At 51.1% G+C, this 22,165-nt stretch overlaps 1 protein-coding gene across 1 annotated transcript in view; it reads left to right on the plus strand.

Moving 5' to 3' along the window:
- Positions 1-22,165, plus strand: part of Vwa5b1 (von Willebrand factor A domain containing 5B1) — a 69,680-nt gene that overhangs the window by 14,829 nt on the left and 32,686 nt on the right. The window contains exons 3-9 of the mRNA XM_041653093.1: positions 5,966-6,128; positions 8,023-8,166; positions 9,776-10,046; positions 12,574-12,719; positions 13,438-13,569; positions 14,106-14,230; positions 18,646-18,822. Of these exons, the coding sequence (XP_041509027.1) occupies positions 5,990-6,128; positions 8,023-8,166; positions 9,776-10,046; positions 12,574-12,719; positions 13,438-13,569; positions 14,106-14,230; positions 18,646-18,822 (1,134 nt within the window). The 5' untranslated portion in view covers positions 5,966-5,989. The remainder of the gene's footprint in view (positions 1-5,965; positions 6,129-8,022; positions 8,167-9,775; positions 10,047-12,573; positions 12,720-13,437; positions 13,570-14,105; positions 14,231-18,645; positions 18,823-22,165) is intronic.

Below are 22,165 nucleotides of genomic sequence, written 5' to 3' on the forward strand. Positions count from 1 at the left end.
TTCCCAGCTGTGGGATCTTGAACAAGTCCTCTCACCTCCCTGAACCTCGGTGTTTTGTCTATAAAAGAGAGATAGGAAGGGGCCAGTAAGGTGTCTCGGAGAGTAAAAGATGCTTCTGGTCAAAGCAGACCACCCGAGTCTGATTCCTGGCGCCCGCATGGTGGGAGGAGAGAACCGACTCCCTGCAGCCGTTCCCTGACTTCCACAGGCATGCTGTGTCATGCACACGCACAGTAAATAAAACGCAAGAGATTTTAACAAAAGGTAGGAAGAGTAGCTGCCTCTCATGCACGTTGCCAAATTACAGGTTCATGGCACTCAGAGTGGGATTCATCCGTTGGCGGAGCATCTGCTGTGGGCGACGCTGTTTTCTCGGTAACAGATACAACAGCAAACAAGCTAAAACACAATCCCACCCTCGTAGGCTCATACTCTAGAAGAGCGCGGGGACACGTTAGACAAAATAAACAGAATACACATTGGAACAGGTGTGTGTGGCAAGGAAGAGACTCAGCAGGGGAGTCTGGGAAGCTGTGGGTAATACCACAGAGCAATCACCAGTGGAGTCTGAAGTTGAAGGCTCAGTGGAGATAGAGACACAGCAAGAAAAGAGCAAAGGATGCTGGGTCAAGAGAAAAATGCAGGAGCAGATGCATTGTCCCCAGAGATGCTAATGGAGCCAGGATGGTAGCAGGGCTGGAAAGGGAGGCCCTGAGGCAGGGGCCAGGGAATGTGTGATTGGGACTATGGGCACAGAAAGCAACAGAAAGAGGCCAACAAGCCAACAAGCACTGGGGCTCCCTCAGAGAGATTTTTCCAGGACACAAGAGTGGTGTTCTCATAACAGTAAGGGGGACCAAGCAAGGCATCCATCGGACCCTGCCACTGAGGTACCAACCCAGGAAATCAGCAGACAGTACAGGTTAGGTTCATCCTAACTCAGGATGCAGAGTCCCAGGAGTTGATTGGCATATGAGGATTGGTGGCTGTAGTGGCCCTATGGGAGATAGGCTGTGGCCAGGAGCTGGTCCAGGCATGGGAGACTCAGGGAGATGGACTATGGTCAGGAGCTGGTCCAGGTACCTAGAATAGTTAAGCATCCTCTCTATGAAACTGTGGATTGTTACAAGAGAATTAGGCCTTGTTGCGGGAGGAAAGGAAAGTTTAGGGACTCAGTGTCACACACAGGAATGGAACTTAACAACTTCAGCCTACAGGGCTCCTCAGAGGAGTCGCTGAGGAATCCGGTAGCCACTCCTCTCCCTCAGGAGAACCAACAGCTGGATTGCTGTTGGGATTGAGGATGCGTTAATAATGAATACTTCCTCATTGCCTTATCAGTGCGAGGCTGGTTCAAGAAGCATGGATTTGGCCATGAGAAAGCCAGGCTCTGTCCCTGCAATGTGGAGGGGAAGCAGATGCTGAACGACAGCCAGAATAAACAGCTATTTCTGATGTGCGTGCGAGACTGCTACAGAAAGCACAAAGAGGAAGCCAAGCGAGTCCTGGAGGAAAGGGCTGAGGGAAGGGGTTGCCAGGTTAAATGAAACGTCAGTATGTGCCTGCCTTAGCAAAGGCCCGAAAGGGGAGCGAGCCATGCAGACATCCAGGAGAAGGCTATTTCTAGGTGTGAGGACATCCGTGTGAAAGACCTCAGACAGAAGATCTGGAGAGACAAAACCATGGGGGTGCGGGGAGGGTGGTTCACAAGGAAATCCAGTCTGCAGGGCTTTAAGATCCATGGAGCACATCAGGGGGTTTTACTCTGGCAGTCACATGACTGTGTCCTTCCCTTCAAAGGGTGGTTGTGACTGCTTCGCTGAGAATAGGGAACCATGGGGTGGACGCTCAGGAATGGGTCAGATTCTAGGCGTGCAGTCTCGCTGTCTGTCCCTTGCGCTACCATCTATAGCCCCACCCTGCCTTGTCCCCACCACAGAAAGCCAGCACCGAGTGTCCTTTGACGTCCTTGCAGCAGCTGAGAGTCACTCATTCATTTTTACTCTATAAATATTTATTGAGCCAGGCGTAAATACAAATAGCGTCCCGAGCACGCAGAGGACCATCATTTGAGCTTCGGCATTTCTAAGCCACCAGAGGCCACCTTTGATGCCCTAGAAAGCCACAGGGAATTCATACAGGTACCTCATTCAGTATGAGATCCAGGGGAAACTGGTCTGGCACCCCATGCCCTTCCCATCATTCCATCTGCTCCTCAGGGAACGTGAAACCGCAAACAAATGATCACTCAGAACACCCCTTCTCTAAACCTTCCTGCCTGCCTTCCTCAGCCTCTCTTAAAAGTTTTGTGTGTTTTGAAACAGGATCTCCCGAACTCTAGCTGGCCTGGAAGTTTCTGTGTAGGTCAGGCTGGCCTTGAACTCACAGAAACCAGGAGTTCTCGCGTGAAGCAGGCTTTCTCCTTTTCATTTGGTTTAGGACTCAAGCTTGAAAAATGTTACCGCCCACTTTTAGGGTGGGTCTTCCCCCACCTAAAATTAACCTAACCAAGATAGTCGACTATCGGACCCTGATGTACTGAACCTCCAGCCAGTACTAGATCCCATCCTCAGGACAGACCAGGGTCTCACACGCATAGCTCTGGAGATGGGTGGGTTTGCCACTGTCTCTCAGGATTCCCTAGAGCCTGCTGCTCACTGGAGGCCCAGGCTGGGAATGGAGCCAGGAGAAAGGACACCCAACATAATTGCTCTCCAACAACCTCAGGGACCTACCAAAAGACCATCAGACACACCGCCACCAAACTCGTCTAGGAGCAAACACGTCTCTCGCCAGGCCTCAGGGTCCTGTCAGCACAAGATTAACACCTTATCAGTTCTGCAGAGAGTAAATGAGACAATATATGTATTTGGCTCATTGTCGTCGCCTAATAAATTCTTGCTGTCATTTGCGGTGTCTTCTTGACTCCCCAGTTTCATCTGTTACAAGATTATAAACTCTCTGAGATAAAGCCGTGTCTTATCTTCGTCTCCTCAGAGGCTATAGAGGATCTGAAACACAGTAGAGACTTATCACTGCTGGCAAACGTGTGTGAATAAGGGCCCTTGGGGTTGAAAGTCTACCTCTCCCAGGTTTTCAAGCTTTTGTACGCGTATATACTGTTGAGCACCTGACATACGTCTGTTCCTCCTTTTTCTCACCTGTCTTCCTCCTCCTGGTCCCCATTGTCCTCCACTAATAATTTTGCTTCCACTTTCATGATACATGCATGAGCATACATGCAAACATATATGTTATTATGTGTATCAACATGAAATCTGGGAACCACAAGGGAAAGACAACCTGGGATCTGTCTTTCTGCGGCTGACTTGTTTTCTGTAATGTGATTTTCCCCTGGCTGCATGCATTTCCCTGCAAATGGTGACTTCATTCTTCCTGAGGAATCTAAGATATCCTGCCATGTTACAGATCCCATTTTCTACGTGACTGCCATTCTGATGGGTGGCATGGGCTCTCAGCACGGTTTTTGACTTGCATTCCTCTGGTAGCTAGTGAAGTTGAATATTTTTTAAATGCTTTGGTCATCTGCATTTCACCTTTTGAGAACTGTTCATTCCCTTAAGTCATTTATCAATTGGCTCGTTTTATTTCTTGTTGTTTAGTTTTGAGTTCCGTGCGTAGTCTATACGCTAACCCTCTTTATCAGATGGATGGAGAATTTCTCCCATCCTGTTGGCCAACCCTTCATGTAACTGTTTCCTTTGCCGTACAGAAGCTTTTAAATCTCACGGGTCCCATTTGTCAATCATTGGCCTTACTGTGGGTCAGCATCAAGAGGGTCTTTTTAGAGCCAGTCTGGCCTAGGTTGCAGAACCTCCCATTCATACCCACTTTCTGGGTGTGAGGCATAGGATGGGAAGAGTGGGCTGGACAAGATGCCCGTGCCACACTCTACCCCAGAATGTACCAAGGCTCGAGTCCAAGTCCGCAGTGCATCTGGTTTCCCCCATCAACATTCTGGACAGTAGAGAGACTGTGAGAGAAGGAAGAGAGAGGACCACAGATAGCGTGGGATGCGGCTCACTCAGGAAATGAAGTCTGTCATCTTGCTTGCTTCCTGCAAGAGGCCGGCCTCTGCTCTGGCCAGCAAGACAGACAACAGAGCACTGGAGCCAGCGGTGTGCTCCCAGCTCTCTTCCGCCTTCCGTTATCAGCCAGCCTGTCAGGAGATAAGGCCAGCAGAGCTGTCTGGGCTCCAGTCACAAGGGAGAAGATAATTAAAAAGATGACGCTGGCCAGGCCGTGGAGGGGGCGGGCAGGGGGAGACACCTGAGAATCTCACTGGAGACATCAATAGGACAGAAACTGGAAGCACAACCTTCCCTGAGAAGGGGCAGAGTACTCAGCACTTAGCAAATAGTGCCATCAGATGGAAAAAGGTCACCAGTCCAGGAGCTTTGCCTGGCTCAGACAGAAAGAGGAAACCCAGAAAGGCCCCCACTTACACCTTCGCTCCCCACCATTCAGAAGCATTTGCCTTTGTGGGAGGTCCTCAGAGACTCATTAGGTCTCCATTCACAGTCCTGAAGATTCAGCTCCGGCACGATCTAGATGGTAAAAAGATGAAGCAATTTGTTATTCTTTCCACTCAGTTGGCACCGAGAGGTCAAAGGAGAACCAATTAGGTCCTACCCACATCTCCTACAGAGAACAGTTACAAAATAACCTCGCAGGACTAAAGATGCTCAGATGAGCTGGTAGAAATATGGCAGCAGAGAGAAGATGGGGTGGGAGAGAGGGATGAAGGATGCTGGGCAGAGATAGTCTGCCCTCGACCATTATGGAGGAGGGGGGGAGGGGGGAGGAGGAGGAGGGGGAGGGGGAGGAGGGGGAGGAGGAGGAAGAGGAGAAAGCTCCTCCATCAAAAGCAGGAGTGGGGCCAGACTTGCAGGCAGCATGGCAACACAGAGGCAAGAAGAGGAAGCTACTGAGCCCCTAGTGTTTGAACTGCATTGCTAAGAGGTGGGGCTTAGGTGAAGAATGGGCCCTGGACCAGTTTGCATTCAAAGGGCTTTGGTGGCCATTGGTAGGTAAAAGAGAGTGGCAGGGATGATGGGGACATGCTCACTTTGTGTGCTGGAATGGGCCTGCTGGCCACTGGCTTCAGCCAGAAAGAGTATATTCTATGCTGGGAAGAGATAAAGTCCAGGTGGAGGTGGCACCTTGGGACCTGTGTGCTGGTGTCAGAGAAGGAAGGCCATGGATAGAGTCAAGGGCTTTCCCTGAGAGAAGTCCCAGCCCTAGCCATGGGTCGGGTATGGGGAATGGCAAGAAAGACCCATCTGGAAGGATGGCAACTGTCCTGATTTGGGGGTCTTTGGTGACTTTTAAACCCCTCCTTTTTGGGTTTTGAGACAGGGTTTCTCTGTGGCTTCGGAGCCTGTCCTGGAACTAGCTCTTGTAGACCAGGCTGGCCTCAAACTCACAGAGATCTGCCTGCCTCTGCCTCCCGAGTGCTGGGATTAAAGGCATGCGCCACCACCGCCCAGCTGACTTTTAACCTTTAACAATCCACGTGTTGACTGCAGCGAGTTGGTTTTCTGCAGCCAGGGAAGGGGACTTGGAGAACTGCCGCAGTCAATACCTTCATTTTGCAGAGAAAATGTGATCCTCAGAGATCAGGAGACATAGGGATGGGGTGAGACGTGAGTCCCTCATCCCCATCCATGCACAAACCAGGAGGAGGGGGAGTAAGTAAGTCCAAACTGGTTGGTTGGTCACTTCCGCGCTGGCCCTAACTCTGGGTGCCATCGGGTTTTTAGCTTTTCTACTTGTGCCGTGAGACGTCCGTGACCAAGTCCCCTGCTCTCGGGATGCTCATTAACTCTGAAGTCCCCAAGGTAAGCAAAGACCATGAGGCTGCAGTTTTTAGGGCACTCAAATGAGATTAGGCTTGGAGGGTTATGGGCCTCTCCTCGGTACCCAACTGCCCTGTCTCCTCCAGGCCCTGAGCTGAGGAGCCAACAGAATGCCTGGCTTGCTGAACCGCGTCACGGGGGCAAACCTGCCTCTCACTGTGTCTGATGTCACCTCCTATGTCAGCGGCTATGCCCTGGGGCTCACGGCCTCCCTCACTTACGGCAACCTGGAGGCTCAACCCTTCCAAGGTAACCCCGCGTGGATTTCCTGGAACCACCTCCTCCACATTGAGCCCTTGTCCTGTCACTCACTAGCTGGCTGGTACTGGGCTCCTTCCTCTGCAAAGTGGGATTTCTAGGACGGCCCCACGGGTTTGAAGTGAAGGAGAACAGAAAGCAGGAAGAGCTAAGATTTGGGTTCTGTAAGGAGGAATTGCTGAAGTAGCAGTACCTGACGAGAAGCCGCATGGGTGGAAGTGTGGATAGGAGCTATCACTGGGCAGTAGTCTGGGTAGAGGACAGGGGCTGGCTGTCACGCACCTCTCCTTCCCCCAAGCAAGGGACTGACAGACGTTGGCCAGGGATTAACTGCGGGCAGGATTCTCTCCCCTAACCCCTTTTGTGTTTGCTTGTTTATTTGGTTAGTTGGGTTTTTTGTTGTTCTTGTTTTGTTTTTTAGACAGAGTATTGCTGTATAGCTCTGGCTAAACTGGTACTCACTATGTCATCCTGGCTGACCACATACCCTCAGCAATCCTCCTGCCTCAGCTGCTAAGTGCTGGTATGGCAGGCAGGTGCCACCACATTCGACCTGGATCGCCTTCTTATTCGGGGTGATGGAGTCTCCTAATGGCTAACCCATTCTCCCAGGCCCTGTGTCCAAACTCTGTCACTGCCCCAGTGCTGCTCTGGGGGCCAGCACTACCTGAAAGGAACCTACATGGGAACTTTCTTCTCGGGAATGTGGGCTGGACAAATGGCCTTGCTCCTCTGTTCGAGGGAGCCTAGACCTGGAGACTGAAAATGGGCTTACCTAGGGACCCTCGAGACACTGATGAACAGCTGTGAGATTGACCAGCTTTCTTCTTGCAGGAGGGACAAGTGTCCCATTTTATAGATAAGGAAACTGAGGCTCTGAAGGACAGGAAGTCAGGGTTTGTGGAGTCCTCACCACGGTCTCAGCACTGTGTTGTCTCCATGTCAGAAGAAAGGAATTGAGGTCTTCAAGCTCAGCATCACTTAAAGCTGACCAGAAATGCAGGCTCTCAGGCTCTGCCCCCACAGGGATTCAAATCCAAACACGAACAACCTCCCGACAACTCACATATTCCTCACGCCAAAGTTCAGCTCTAAAACAATAGCCAGGCATGTGGATGCTAACTGGTAACCCAGCTACTCCAGAGGCTGGGGCAAAAGGATTGAAATGTTGGGGTCTAGCTGGGCTATGAAGCAAGTTCAAAGCTAGCCTGGATAACTCAGTGAGACGCTGCCCCAAAATAAGTAACAAGAGGTTGGGACTGTCACTCGGCAGTAGATCACTTGCTTAGCTTGTGAAAGGCCCTGGGTTCAATCCCTAGAACGTCAGGAGAAGTAAGGACATAAGAATGTGTGACTCCTACTGTATGGTGCATGCCTTAATGCAGGCACCTTGAGGCTTGCTGTAGGTGGGGACACTAGACTTAGAGATGAGTGTCCTGTCCAATGTAACAGGGTTAGGAAACATGAAAGGCCTGGATCTGAACCCTTTTCTAGCTCTTCCACAGCCCCACCTACTGATGGCCAGCGGCAAGCCAGTGATCATGGACCAAATTCACCACCCAGTCATGTACCGCTAGGCCTAGACACAGCCTACACGACAGCCCAGGCTTTTATTTTGCTTGGAAACCAGACTCTGTGGCCCCTGAAGTTCAGACATCCAAGGGTAAAAGCTGGCAAGTGTTGGACATATTCACTTCTTCACGCTGCCTCCTGCTGCCCTCACACTCCTGGTTCCAGCCCCGGTTGGCTATGTCCCCTCGAGGGCCAGTGAGTACGGTCCACAGATCCAAGTACAGCCCTGGAAGATTCCAGGCTGACCCCCTCTGGGAGCTGGACATGTAGGATGAGGCTGAGCACCCTGTGACGCTGGCCCTCACTCCGCCAGGTCTGTTCGTGTATCCGATGGACGAGCATACCACAGTGGTTGGTTTTGAGGCAGTCATTGCTGACCGTGTTGTCACCATACAAATCAAAGACAAAGCCAAGCTGGACAGAAGCCACTTGGATATTCAATCTGCCACTGTCACAGGTAAGAAGTCCCCGTGGAGCATGGTGAGGCTGACCTGGGTGGAGGCCGCCCGAGCCAGAGCCTCAGGCGCATGGCAAGGCAGCATGGGACTGTCTTTATTTCCATATTCAAGGTGCAATGAGGATCCAAAGAGGGCAGGTCCCAGATCTTTCCTGCACAGAGACCGTGTGGAATGAGTCACACCACGGGCTGGATCCTAGCCTAGTTTTCATGAGTGATGTGAGCTTAGATAAAAAACAAATCTTGTCTGAGGACTGGGGAGATGACTCAACAGTAAGAGAGCTTGCCGCACAGGTGTGAAAACCTGAGTTTGGGTTTGAGACCAGCCTGGTCTACAGAGCTAGTTCCAGGACAGGCTCCAAAACCACAGAGAAACCCGAAACCCTGTCTCGAAAAACCAAAAAAAAAAAAAAAAAAGAAAACCTGAGTTTGGATCCCTAGTATCCAAATAAAAAGCTGGGTGTGACTGTCTGTCCTTAAGACCCCCAGCACTGAATGGGGACAGGGGTCAGAGACACAGGCGGGAGTATCCCTGCGCTTGCTGGTGAATCAGCTTAGCCAAAAATCCTTAAACTCCAGGTTCAGTGAGAGACCCTGCCTCAAGCGAACAGTGGAAAGCAAAATGGAAGAAGGCACCCAGCATGCCCTCTGGCCTTGATGTACTCACAGGTGTGTGCACCTGTGTACAGATGTGCACACATACTCGGCCACACGCATGCATGCACACATGCACAAGCACACACATCTGTTAAAATAAGTAATCAGAGCCACTCAGTGCTAAATCAGTGCTTTCCAAGAACTTATGCTACCGTAAGTTCTGGCAGCATAGCTAGTGATTCCTGCTAGTGAGGAAGCTGAGGCTCAGAAAAACAGAAAGAGGCAGTGGCAGGTTCAAGGTCACACAGAGTGTTAGTGACTTGGCCCATACCAAGTACCACACAATGTAAGCAAATCGGACCATTGACTGTCAGATGAAATGGAAGATGTCAACATGAGCATCCAGATGTAGACAGATTTTTTAAATCAGCACTCATGGATGGCACCTTCTGGGTGTGTGTGTGTGTGTGTGTGTGTGTGTGTGTGTGTGTGGTGATCTTTTGTGAGCTGGAGAAATTGCTAGAACGTTCCCAGGAATGACCATGATGGGACATCAGAAGTGTCTGTGTTTGTGAAGGTGCTGATGTTATTAGAAGAGAGGAGGGAGACTTGACTGGGGACTAGGAAGGCTCTCACGGTGGGGGAGGAGGTGATGGATGGCTGAGACTAGCCAGTGGGACTTTGAACCTTTCAGATGAAAGCAAACACATGAGAAGAAGCAGGCGTGCGTCAGCTGGTGCCTGGGTGGGGTTTGTGGGGTGGGCACGTGATCCTCTGGTGGGTTCTCTTTGTGGTTCTGAGTCTCCTAATGGAAAGCCACAGCCTCCACTCAGATCCTGAGGGTACAGAATCCAGCCAATGAGCTAATAATTGGCTGAGCAGCTTAGGCAAGCCGACCCTTAATGGTGGGCCTCAGTTTCCCCATAAGCCTAAAGGGAACTACTTCATAGCAAACTTAAGAGGGGGCTAGGGACAAGGTCTGCACAGCACCTGACACCAACCTGGCACTTAGGGAACATTGCACACGATGGGGTTTCCATCGCCCCTCATTCCTGCACACCGGGAAAGGTGGCCTTGGATGAGGATCTGGAGCGGATTCTGTTCGTGGTCAACCTGGGAACCATTGCTCCCATGGAGAATGTCACCATCTTCATCAGCACCTCCTCGGAACTCCCCACGCTGCCCAGCGGGGCTGTGAGGGTCCTCCTGCCGGCTATCTGTGCCCCGACTGTGCCTCAGTTCTGCTCTCACAGCTCCGGCTCCTCCAGACAACAGGCTCAAGGGTAAGGAGGCCCTGCCCAGACCTGGACCTGATTGGGGGCAGCAGGAAGGAGACAGGGAGGGGCAGGGGAGGCATTTGGGCCCTCTTACTTTCAGGGTTCCAGAACAATCTACTGGAAATGCTCATCTGGCACTGGCAGAGGTGCAAGGCTTTAGAATTTCCAGGGGTTATTTTTCAATGCACTTAAGAGGGATTTTTATGAGTATTTACTATATGGTAAGCCCTAGGACTAAGTGTTAGGGATAAAATATGATTCATGCTGTTTAGAAACTTGGAGGGTTTGGGCAGTGGTGGCACACACCTTTAATCCTAGCACTTGGGAGACAGAGTTGGGTGGATCTCTGAGTTCGAGGCCAGCTTGATCTAGAGAGAGGATATCCAGGACTACACAGAGTTCTTGAAAAACAAAATCAAAGAAAGAGAGAAGGAAGGAAGGAAACAAACTCAGAGGGAAGCCAGGCATGGTGCCATGCCCCCTTTAATCCCAGCATGCAGGAGGTAGAGGCAGACAGATGAATCTTTGTAAGTTCGAGGCCAGCCTGGTCTACACTGTGAATTCCAGGACAGCCAGAACTACATAGTGAGACCCTGTCCCCAAGCAACAATTTGAAGGGAAGAGATCATTACTATCATGCAACAGCCGTGTGATTCTTTATGCCTGTGGCTTGAATGCATAACTAATTGTATAAAAACTATGGTTTGAGAGAAGCTCTTTGGGCTCAGGAGGTGAAGAAAGGGTATCCAGAGGCCAGGCCAGGCCAGGCTTCATGAAGACCCTGACAGTGAGGACAGGACGGGGCCTAGGGAGGAGCTGACACAGGCAACAGGTAACAGGCTGTAAGGCTAGGAGAGCCCAGCAGATTCTGCATCTCCCTAGTGCAGCAAAGAGCATTAGTGAGGGCTTCCAGCTGGGAGAAAGGGGGTTCTTCTACAGTGTGGGAAGGGAGGGAGTGCCACGGCCTGGGAGGTACCTGCTGAGACTACTGTCTATGAAAACAAGTGTTAACTGTGTGTGTGTGGGGGGGGGGGGGAGGGTCGGGGACGCAAAGAGAAGAGGATGATGTAGCTGCTGTCTTATAGAGCAAACCAGGATTAAACAACAGCTATGATCTTTATGATCTTCCTCCTCCTCTTCTCCTTCCTCCTCCTTCTTCCTCCTTTTCTCTTCCTCTGCCCTCTCCTCCTCCTCCTTCCACTTCTTCCACTTCCCCTCTCCACCCGCCCCCTCCTCCTGAGCCGTTGGGGATGGAGCCCAGACCCTTACACTGGCTATACGCATGCTCTACTGCTCATGAAGCTATGGAAATACATTCTAGAGGGGCAGGGAGTATACAGAGATCCTGAGGCTGCAGCAGGTTTGATTGGCTATTGTTGGGCTGGAAATGGCTACGGCAGAGTGTAAGAGGAGGCGTTGAGCTCACAGGGTGGTGGAACAGATCACATAGATCTTGAAATGCCAGGAGCAGGTGGCAAAGCTGACCTGGGCGGGTACTATCAACCCCATGTGTCACTTTGCAAGTCCTGCCCATGGGGCTACAGTGTGGGTTTGAAAAGCAGAATCTGACTGGAGTATTCTGGACTTTAGTAGAGCAGAGACCCCTGGTGAGCTAGCCCCTCATTCCAGCTGGCAGAGTTGACAGTTATGCCCTTGAGACATCTGTATCAGCTCCCCATGAACCTCACGGCTGCCCAAAGCCAGCTGGTGCAGTGTTTGCCAGGCCATTGGGAAACGTGGGGGGGGGGGGGGTCTCCCGTTCACTTCCAGGAAAATGGGAATTAGACTACAAGCCAGGAAAACCGTTTGACTATGATTAGCATCTGCCCTTTACCTGGGAACCCAAAGAAACACTCTTTATAAGGTCAAAAGGAGACCCAGCAAGGCTGTTAGTGTTGGGGTGGTAATTGTGAGCACAGGGAGGAAATGAGTGCCTGGCAGTGGGTAGCCCGGTGTGGTATCCAGCCACCAGCAGGAACTTTGAGTGACAGCATGTGGCCCAAGCTCAGAACAGACTGAGTGGAAGTGAGGGCATCACTGAGATGCATGATAGATCACGGGCACAAGGCCATGTGACCCAGCAAGTCATCTCATACCAGAACCAGGCAAATCTGGGCCGGGATGCCAGCTCTGCCAAATCCTAACCAAGCCCATGGGTGAGTTGCTCTGTTTGCTGGGCCTCAGACCCTCGTGTAGGAAGTGTTGGGCTCTGATGTCCTCCCCCTGGGTTTGTGATGTGAATGATGAGGGTTGAGGCACTGGGAACCCATGTCTGGATCTTGGCCCATCCCAGGTATTCCCCAGTAATAGTTATGGCGTCTCTCTGCATCCAGCCCCTCCCTGGAGTCAGGCTGAATGTGATGACAGAGGTCCTGGGATGGGAGGAGGTATTTGAGACTCACAGTCTTCTTATGCTGCCTTCCTCTGTCTGGGCTTCATCCTCCTCCCCCTCCTCCTCTTCCTCCTCTTCCTCTTCCTCTCCTCACTTCATTTTCCTCCTCTCTCCTCCCTCCTCCTTCATACACCTTTCTAGCAAAGACCCACACTGCTATGGCATCCAGACTGTGGGCTCCTGGAATGGGCTGTGTCTGGCCACCCTCCTGGATACAGAGGTGACCAACCCAATGGAATATGAATTCAACTTTCAACTGGAGATCCGTGGGCCATGTCTGCTTGCAGGTGAGAGGGCACTACCCAGGTCCAGAGAAACAAAGGAGATGGAGCTTCTGACCCAAAGCCTTCAGAGAGACTGGGGAGGGCAAGAGGTCACAAAGACCACCTAACCCAGACAGAAGTCAAAACTGAACAACTCAGAGCTGGATGTCCCGAGATAAACTTCTCCCCAGGACAGCTTTCACGTTAACCCAGCCCGACCCTACAACTTCCCTGGGGAAATATCTTTCAGAGAGTGGTAGGTAGCTCAACCTTCTCCTAGAGATTCTGGGGTGAATTCTGGTAGTGGAACATTATAAAATTCTCTGAATAATTTCAACAGGTAACCATGGCTGAGAACTGCGGTTAGATAGTTCCTTCCCAACCATCTTGTGGTTTTAAAGGGTTTTTTATCAGTGAGTGTTGATTGCAATGCAAGGAGCTCTCAAAGAGCACCCACAAAAGTGCCCCACCCATGGAGCATCGAGCTCTTTCTGGTTGCTTAGCAACATTTGTGGGTACACCCCATACCCCAAGAGCAAGTTAGATCTTGTGGTCAGGAAGGAAGGACCACTGGGCACAATCTACACTGTGGGGAAGCTGAGGAGAGTACCCATGCTCACACACCAAGGTGTGTGTCCATGTTAGGGCCAGCCTGCCAATCATCTCCAGCCTAGGTCTCAATCTCCCTCTAAGCTCCTTTCTCTCTTGTCCCTCCCCTGTCCTGTCTTTCTGTGCCACTCAGGGGTGGAGAGTCCCACTCATGAAATCCGAGCAGACGCCGCCCCCTCTGCACACTCAGCCAAGAGCATCATCATCACCTTGGCCAACAAACACACCTTTGACCGGCCAGTGGAGATCCTCCTCCACCCTAGTGGTATGGTACCCCAGCGGGGGCTCTGCTGCATTTGTGGAAAACACCTAGTCAGGGCAAGAATTGGGATGGGTGGGAGATGGGAGAAGAGACCAAAGACTTGCTCCCAGGGAAGTCTGTCTCTATTCAGCAAATTCCCAGCCCCAGGGATCACCTGCCTGGGGGTGGGGTGGGGCTCGAATCCCTATGCTTGCTGAGCAGAAGTTGCTCTGATACTTTGTAAACTCTTAGAGCCATTCTCTGCCCCCTTAAAAGCTCACAAAACGGCTGGCCCTGAAAAGATGCCACAGGCATTTGGCTCAGCATCAGTCCATTTGACATAAGGGTAAACTGAGGCCCACGGAAAGAAAGTGGTACTAGGCTTCCTCTACTAAGGAGTCTTCCCCTGGCCCCTACTGCCTCACACACCCAGGGATGTCACCCTCTACTCCAGTTAAGTACCTACTCCCATCCCCCATGAAGAAATCACCCCTAGACGACAGCCCCTGCTGTGCCCCTCACACCCAGGCAAAGGCTGAGTGTTGATCTCGTCTGTGCAGAACCCCACATGCCACACATCCTGGTGGAGAAAGGGGACATGACCCTGGAGGAGTTTGAGCAGCACTTGAAGGGGAAAGCGGATTTCATCCGGGGGATGAAGAAGGACAACAGTGCCGAGCGGAAGGTGAGCCACTGGTGGCAGAGCTGGGGCACCCTGGGGACCTGTCTCACTGAACCCTTGGGGCCTCTGCGCCTGGAGTGGAGGGCATGACTCCCCTGAGGTCACACCCTAGGCTGGTGACCATATTTGGACAAGAAGTGAGAGGTGTTTCCTTCTGGGGTCCCAGATACCTCAGGGAAGGTGGGTGTGGACTTCCTGATGCAACGATCACCCCATCCAATCTCCCTGACGGCTCAGCTTCTCCTAGTACCCTCCCCAGCACTCCTAAGCCTGGCAAGGCTTGTAGCTAAGTACAGATGCCATCTTGGCCTTATTTCTCCAGGCCACTGCAGCCCTATAGCCCCCTCTTCACCTCCAGGCCTCAGAATGCTAAATAGGTTCCTTGTTCTTCCATCATCTGGAGTCCTTACTATCTGCTACAAAATGGATGAAAAAGGGGCCAGGAAAAAATGTCCTTTCCCTCTGTCATTCCCCAGTCCCGACAGTGAAGGGTAAAGGGGCACTGACTGCAGGAGGGCAGGGCAGAGGGTGAACCCGCAGCCCCACGTTGAGCCCAGTGATCTCCCTTCCACACATGGTGCCCCACACAGCGCATATCTGGATGCCAAGCGTGAAGGCACATCTCTTTCCATGGACGCATTTGCTGATAAGCAGTCTGAGGCCCAGGGCCCAGTGTTACCTCTAGAATTAGATCTGGGGGTATCGGGGCTAGAGGACCGGCAACTCTCTTAGAGTGGGGTGCAGTGTTACTGCACTTAACTGTTCCTCACCTTCTCGCTGCCCTTGCTGGTACAGGGCAGTGGGAAGGGAAAAGGACAGGATGATGTGGATCACCTAACTGCTTGCACCAACCCCACAATGGGAGACTCCAGTGGAAACCCCTGATGGGGGAGATTCAGGAGGCTTAGTATCATCACTCTGCTTACAGAGGGAGGAGGGGGCACTGCCTTGCAGATGAATATGCTAGAAAGGGAAGCTGAGCGAGGTCTCAAAGATGACAGAAAGTGTGGCATGCCAAAGGTGCCACCAAGCTCCAAGAACAAATGATGCTGTCTCCCAGAACAAATGATGGCGTGGAAAGGGTGACACCCCTCCCCGCTCCCAGGCCTGGAGGTGGCTGCCCTGGCTGCCAGGCCTCAAATCAATTAGCTCTGGGACCACTGTGGCTAACGAGAATTAATATGCTACCTTGGGTTCGTTATGCAAATAGCCTGCATCCTCACGGAGTTCTGAGAATGACGGCGATCAAGAGGCAGCTGCTCAGAAGTGATGAGTTTATTGTAATTGGATAATGGCAGCTTGAGGAGCCATTAGGGAATCCGGAGCCAGGCACCCATTTGTCCCTCTGAAAGGCGGAATCAGGTTGCTAGAAGGAGCTCCTTGTGGCTGGCAGAGGTTGCTGTTCCTTTTTTGGGCTCTGTCCATCCAAAAAAACAGCCAAGCCAGGCAGTGGCCTTTTGGCAAAGGGGGTTCTGGGTGGGAGGGAGAGTGGGATTCACAGGTGGAAAAGAAGTCAGGTCAGGGGCATCCGGAAGGCAAGCATCACCCAGGAAGGATGGGTGATGAACTGCCAATGGCTGATGTAGCAATGAAAGGGCAGGACGTGCTGGATGGAGGAGATGGAGGTCCTAAGAGAGACAGAGACTGAAACAAACCAACCAAAAGATGGCACACAGGGGGGTGGGGCTGGAGAGAGAGAAAGAGCCAGTGTCTCTTTTATTCATTCAGCAAACACTGAACTCCCAACTGATGCCAGGCGTTCTCAGTCCTAGAGAAACAGCCTTGGAAATGTTGCATTCCTTACCTCAAGGGACTTATAGCCTAGAAGAGGAAGACCAGCAAGTGAGCAAGACTGACTGGGAGGGGGCTGAGACCATGGGAGAAGCAGGACAGGATACCATGATGGCAGGCGGTCTTTAGCCAGGTGTCAAGCAAATACCCATTTGAGAACAAGATCTGTCTGGCAGAGGCCCACGGGGAGAGGAGTGGGCAGAGAGCGCAGCCTTTGGGATTGCAGGCAGAATAGCAGGATGCAGCTGAAACAGAGCCCAGTAGTGGGCAGACATGTGGGACTTCATAAAGTACAGCATAGACTCCATGCCTTAGAGTACTGGGAAGCTGCTGCCGGCCGCTGTGTGTACAGAGACCACAGGGAGTCAGCAAGAGGTGTCTGTGGAGGTAAGAGAAAAGCCTGCCCCAAACTTGGGCAGTGCCACAGAGACAGCAAACAGGACACGTTCAGGGGTCTCTTAGGTAAGGAGTGAGAGTTTTTATTGAAGAATGGGCTGGGAGGGGTCTGGGAGAGAGGAACACTGGGGACAACTGCTACATCTCTGGTGTGAGCACAGGATGAGTGCTTATGCCCACTGTTAAGATGGGAAAGAGAGAGAGGAGAATGAGAAACACACACACAGAGATGTGTGGATGCAGACAGCCTGCGGTGGAGGGAGTGGGGATGGAGGAAACAGATCCAGTTCAGAATGAGCTGGCTAGAGAGTCAGGAAAAGGGTTCTGCAGCTGTGTGGAGCCTGGGGCAGGCCCGGAGCCCAAAGGAAAATACAAGGCCAGAAGATAAAGGCACCTGCTTGACAGCTAAGTTTAATCCCCAGAACCAACATGGTGGAAGGAGGAAACAGATTTCTACAAGCTCTCGTCTGACATCCTCATGCACACGCTCACACAACAGCAAAATTCATAACAACACATCAATGTAAAAACAAATAAGCAAAACCAGAAAGCGAACTAGCGAAAGGTTGGCAGTAATGTGCCTGCCGTGCAAGCATGAAGCCTGAGTCCCATCACAGCGCCCACATAAAAGCCAGGCTCACAGGCCTGTGATCCCAGCACTGGGGAAGCAAAGACAGGGGATCCCTGTGGTTTTCGGACAAGTCAGTCTACCCGAATGGGTGATATTGAAGTTCAGTGAGAGGTCGTGTTTCAAAAACTAAGGTGGAGGGCAATTGAGAAAGACACTCAAAGTTGACCTCTGACCTCCACGTGCATACACACACACACACACACACACACGCACGCACGCGCGCACGTACACAGGTAAAATCAAATAGAACGCCTTGGAGCCACTGTCCTTCCTGACTGTCACTGCTCATCGCTTAACTGAACACCACAGGACTCCCTGGAGATACAAGAGACCAGGATGAAGCCCAGTAGCTAGAGAGGAGACAGCAAGCAGAGCAAATGCTGCACTCAGTGTGAGAAGTGCTTGAATCCCCCAGGATGGGCAAGGGTAGCCGCAGCAATGATAATGACATTGACTCTCCCTGGGGGCCATCGTCACAAGTGTGGCATCCATCCACACGACCACTCCACAAGGCAGGCATGCGTGCTCATTTCATAAAAGCAAATATATCCACGTGGAAGGGTGGGGAAGGCTTTGCAAACATGGATAATGTGATAGAGAAGAGTCCATCTGATGGCAGCAGGGATCCAGTAAGCAGAATGGTGACCAAGGTGAGCCAGAGAGGGGCTTGCATCCACTGTGAACACCAAAGGTCATTACTCAGTTAGGGGGGGTTCCCCCTCTATGTGCTAATGTAACTCATCCTCAGGACCACCATAAGAGGTCAGTGTTTGCAGCCCGCTGTACATGTGAAGAAAGGCTCAGAGGAAGGACTTACCTGATGCCACATGGTTGCATGGCATCAGAGTTGGGGTTCAAACTTGGAAACATGCAAAGCCTGTGTTTACTGCTGCTGCATGCCATCCTCTAGTAGGCACAGGATCCAGGGACAGCCAGCCTGGAAGCTTTCGGCACAGAGTATTAGTTGGATCTAGGTGATGTTTGGCGAGTGATGGGGCGCTGGTATGAGTCCCCGGGATTCCTCAACTGCCCAAGTGTTGCATGACTTTTTCCAGAGTGATGTGGACAAGTGTCTGTGCACCCCAGGTGGACCACCAACAATGAACTAAAGAAATGATCCCACTTCCAATGTAAATTAGTGAACCAAAGAGTATGGGGTTACTTACAGGAGCATGGTTGACTCAAAGGCCTCAATAAACAGCCCAATTGAGAGTGAGCAAAGACTCAAGAAAGCTGCATCCCTGGAGCTCCCCGAACAACTTGGGCATATTGAAGAGTCTCCTCTTTCCAGCAGTGAATGCTTCTTCTAGAACCCTGGGCGGGTACCTTGTGAATCCTGTAGGTTTCAGGAACCCTGTGAGACCTATGACTTGTGTTGACTTCCCAAGCCTTGTAAATCTAGAGTCCTGGGCAGGTGCCTTGTGAATCTTGTAGGTTTCAGGAACCCCATGAGACCTGTGACTTGTGTTGATTTCTTGAGCTTGTAAGTTTAATTTCCCTCCTGGGTCTTAAGGACCCTCCCTGCCACAGGAGGAGATGTTTTAGTTAGAAGGAAAGGGCTACACTCCACCAAATCTGAGAGTGTTCCCTTCTCCTCCAGACAGAAGTCATCCGGAAGCGTCTCCACAAAGACATTCCCCACCATTCGGTCATCATGCTCAACTTCTGCCCTGACCTCCAGTCTGTGCAGCCCAACCTGAGAAAGACCCACGGGGAGTTCATCTTTCTCATCGACAGGAGCAGCAGCATGAGCAGGACCAGCATCCAGTGCGTCAAGGTACCGTGTGTGGGGACCCTGTTCCCGGGAGCTAGGGCTCAAGTCCATTGACTGCACTCCCTTCCACCTGGCTTCCCAAGACTTTCCGTTCTAAGAAGCCACTTGCTCAAAATCAGTTTAAGCAGAGACACCTAAACTCAATTTGTTCCCAAAATAAACCCTTGAAGTGATGGAAACAGAACCAGAGAAGCTATCCATTTGCAAGACATGAGGTCCTTCACTTTCTGCAGACTTGTGCTGCAAGCCTGGGCTGGGTAAAGCACTCTACTAGGTTCTGAGTGGGAAGGGGCACGGGTGGGGGGCATGTGCTGGGAGCCTGGCATGTGTGGGATAACAGGCTAGCCCCTCAAAGTGTGTCTAGGTTTTTAGTCCAAGTATCCTAAGAGATTGAGCCTTTTGTCACAGCCTCCACATGAAGAAACGGTTCTTGAGAGTTGTGGTCAGCTACCCATAATCCGTGATCAAACCAGTGACTGCCTAACTGCCCCCCACCCCACCCGACATCACAGAGTCACTAGACGTGGCCCCTATAAGTAGAACCCAAGAGAAAAGATTGGATTTGCTCTGGGTAGGTAGCCAACTCAGTAAAGTGCCTGAAAGGACTAGAATTTTTTTAATTAATTAATTAATTTATTTATTTATTAAAGATTTCTGTCTCTTTCCTGCCACTGCCTCCCATTTCCCTCCCCCTCCCCCAATCAAGTTGAAAGGACTAGAATTAGAGTCTCAGAATTCATGTCTAAAAAAAGTCTTCAGGTGCGGTGATGCACACTTGTAATCTCAGCACTGGGAGACAGAGACGGGTAGACCCGCGTGGCTCACTGGCCAGTCAGCCTAGCAAGCTGGTTCCGGTTCAGTGGTTGACCTTGAGAACAGCACCCCAAGTTGTCATCTGGTTTCCACTGGTATATGCACACACATGTGTGCACGTATATGAGAGCGCATGCACATACACACACATACACAAATAAAAACATTTATTCTTTCTCCCAAATGACTGGTGGTGGACAAAGCCATCTTAGGAAGAAAGAAAAAAATCCCAAGATGCTAACATAGTCAGTACCTCATAGAGCTCACAGTCAAGTGTGGTGTGGCTTAATAGCCAGTCAGAAGGCCTGGGAGTTTGATTTTTGTCTCCCTGTTTTGGAAGCTCCAGAAAAAAAAAAAATACAGAAGAAGAGCCTCCCTTAACCACCACAAATCCCCTCTTCCCTGCCAGGAAATCATTAAGCTTGTTATGGAATTATCCAATGTTCCCTTTTATTGTGACTTCTGCAGGTGTCTGTCTCCCCATCTGGAGTTATGAACTCATTAAGGGAAAAGAACTGTCGCGTCCTCATCTGTCCCCGTGTGGCCTAGCTCTGTACTTCTACGTAAAACACCCTCATTCTGTTTATTGGACTGAGGGATGGATTGTAGCTCAGGAGAATGAGAGAAGGAAAACCAGGAGAAAGTGGGCTCTCCTGTCACCAGAGAGTCCACCCTTCCTCTTTACCTCACCCAGGCGGTGGGAGCAAGCTCTTGTTTCCAGAGCAACAGACTCAATGAGGAGAGAACTTAGGTGGAATCCACAAGGCCAGCAATCTCCTACTCCCCTTAGTTCCTCCACATCTTGAATAAGGTCGGAAGGATCATAGATGAGAGCCAAGAGCCTTCTGGAGGCATCTGGACACAGGGATGTGAGATTGGGGAGGTCCTTCTTCTACCCCTGCCTGCCACCAGAGGTGGAGGCAGGCGGGGAGCTGTCCGAGCTTTCTGGAGTGCTGAAGTATACTTGTAGCTAGTGTGGCTCTCTACAGCCTGTTCCACACCCACACTGAGACACCCCCTTGAACATGTAAAAGAGCCCCAGCATTAGAAACTGAAAACAGTCTTTGGAAAGCAGTGCATACCCTGTCCCTCATATCTGGGGTAAGGAAACTGGATCCTTAAGGGGTTAAACACTTTACCAAGTATCACAGGACTGGTGGAGGGGCTGAGCCTTCCAGATCTGCGCCCATTTTTCTTGTGCTGCTTAGGAGAAGCGAGCCATGGCATCTGGTTTTTACAAAGCTCTCTTGTTTATGTCACTTCTGCTGTGTGGCATGGTTGAAGGAGCAATCCCGGGGTCCAGAATTGATTCTGTCACAATGGCTATGTGGCTTTAGACAAACTGATTCTCAACTGTAGACCTCATTCATCTTTTCTGTGAGGTGAGAAGAAAGGATTGATCCAGGGAGGGCAATTGTATGTCGTGTGGCCCTCTGCTTCCTGCTCCGCAGCCTACCGAGACATCAGTAATTGATCCTGACTGACCCTTCCCCGCCACCCCACCCCCACCCCTGCTAAGCCTGGACTGTGTCTCTGCGTTCTCCTCATGCAACCACTCCGGGAAGCTGTTCTCGTTAAAATGAAATTGTTTATGAGCAGGAACCCACTTCGTTAGCTGCAGCCCTCTCCACCCTTACCACTTCAGAAATCTCTGACAGGGACATTCTCTAGTCCGTCCTTCAGTCCCCTTTCCCCGTGGAGTCTCCCCCTTACTTTTTTTCTAGTTCCATTCTCTGGGCTCAAGGTCATCCCTTCACAAATGGCTCTGCGCCCGTGCAGTCCACTCAGCTAAGCATGACCCTTTCAGAGAAAGGCACAGAAATTACTCGGGGAAAGCCTTGCCAAGGATAAGGCTGGTGGGGAGGTAGGGTGGGGATGTTTGAGTCATTCATCATGGTCCATCGGGTAGAACTTTTAGGGAATGCAAGGCTGAGGGAGGAGGGGAAAGAGTAGAAATCCAAACAGCCCACGCCAAAGGGGAAAGTTCAGGCAATTTAATTTCCGGCAGCTGGCCTCATTCTTCAGCCGCCACTTGCTGCCAAAAGCAGGGCTTTAAAAAAAATTCCAATAGGTGTGAGCCGAGGCGATCTGTATGGATCAGCAGAGCCTCCTGCCAGCAGGAATATGCATTAGTGGCCAATGAAAAAAAGCAGATATTGACTTCTTTCGTAGAGACACAAAATGTATTGACACAGGCTGTGCAGAGAGGCAGCGGGGACATTAATGGCAGCATTTAATGTGAGTGTTTGCAGAAGGGGACAGAAGAGGGCTGCAGGGCTGTGGCGCTTAGCCCGTTGGATGATGTGGCAATTGCCGGAATCAACTGGCAATGTTTGCTTCTATGTTCTAGAGTATTATGTTCTGTTTCTCTGAAACTATGCTGAGATTCCAGGGAATGGGAAGCATAAATATGGAGGTAAAGGGGAAGACCTTTCATTTCCGCCTCTGGGCTGAGGCACAGCCAACACAAATGAAGACTTCAGAGCTGTATTAGGGATTTTTTTTTCTCTTGATTTGATTTATTTTGTGGACA

Source organism: Microtus oregoni, unplaced genomic scaffold (genome assembly GCF_018167655.1).
Source record: "Microtus oregoni isolate MIOR12 unplaced genomic scaffold, Mior012 000005F_ref0000423, whole genome shotgun sequence".
In the NCBI taxonomy this organism is placed as follows: Eukaryota; Metazoa; Chordata; class Mammalia; order Rodentia; family Cricetidae; genus Microtus; species Microtus oregoni.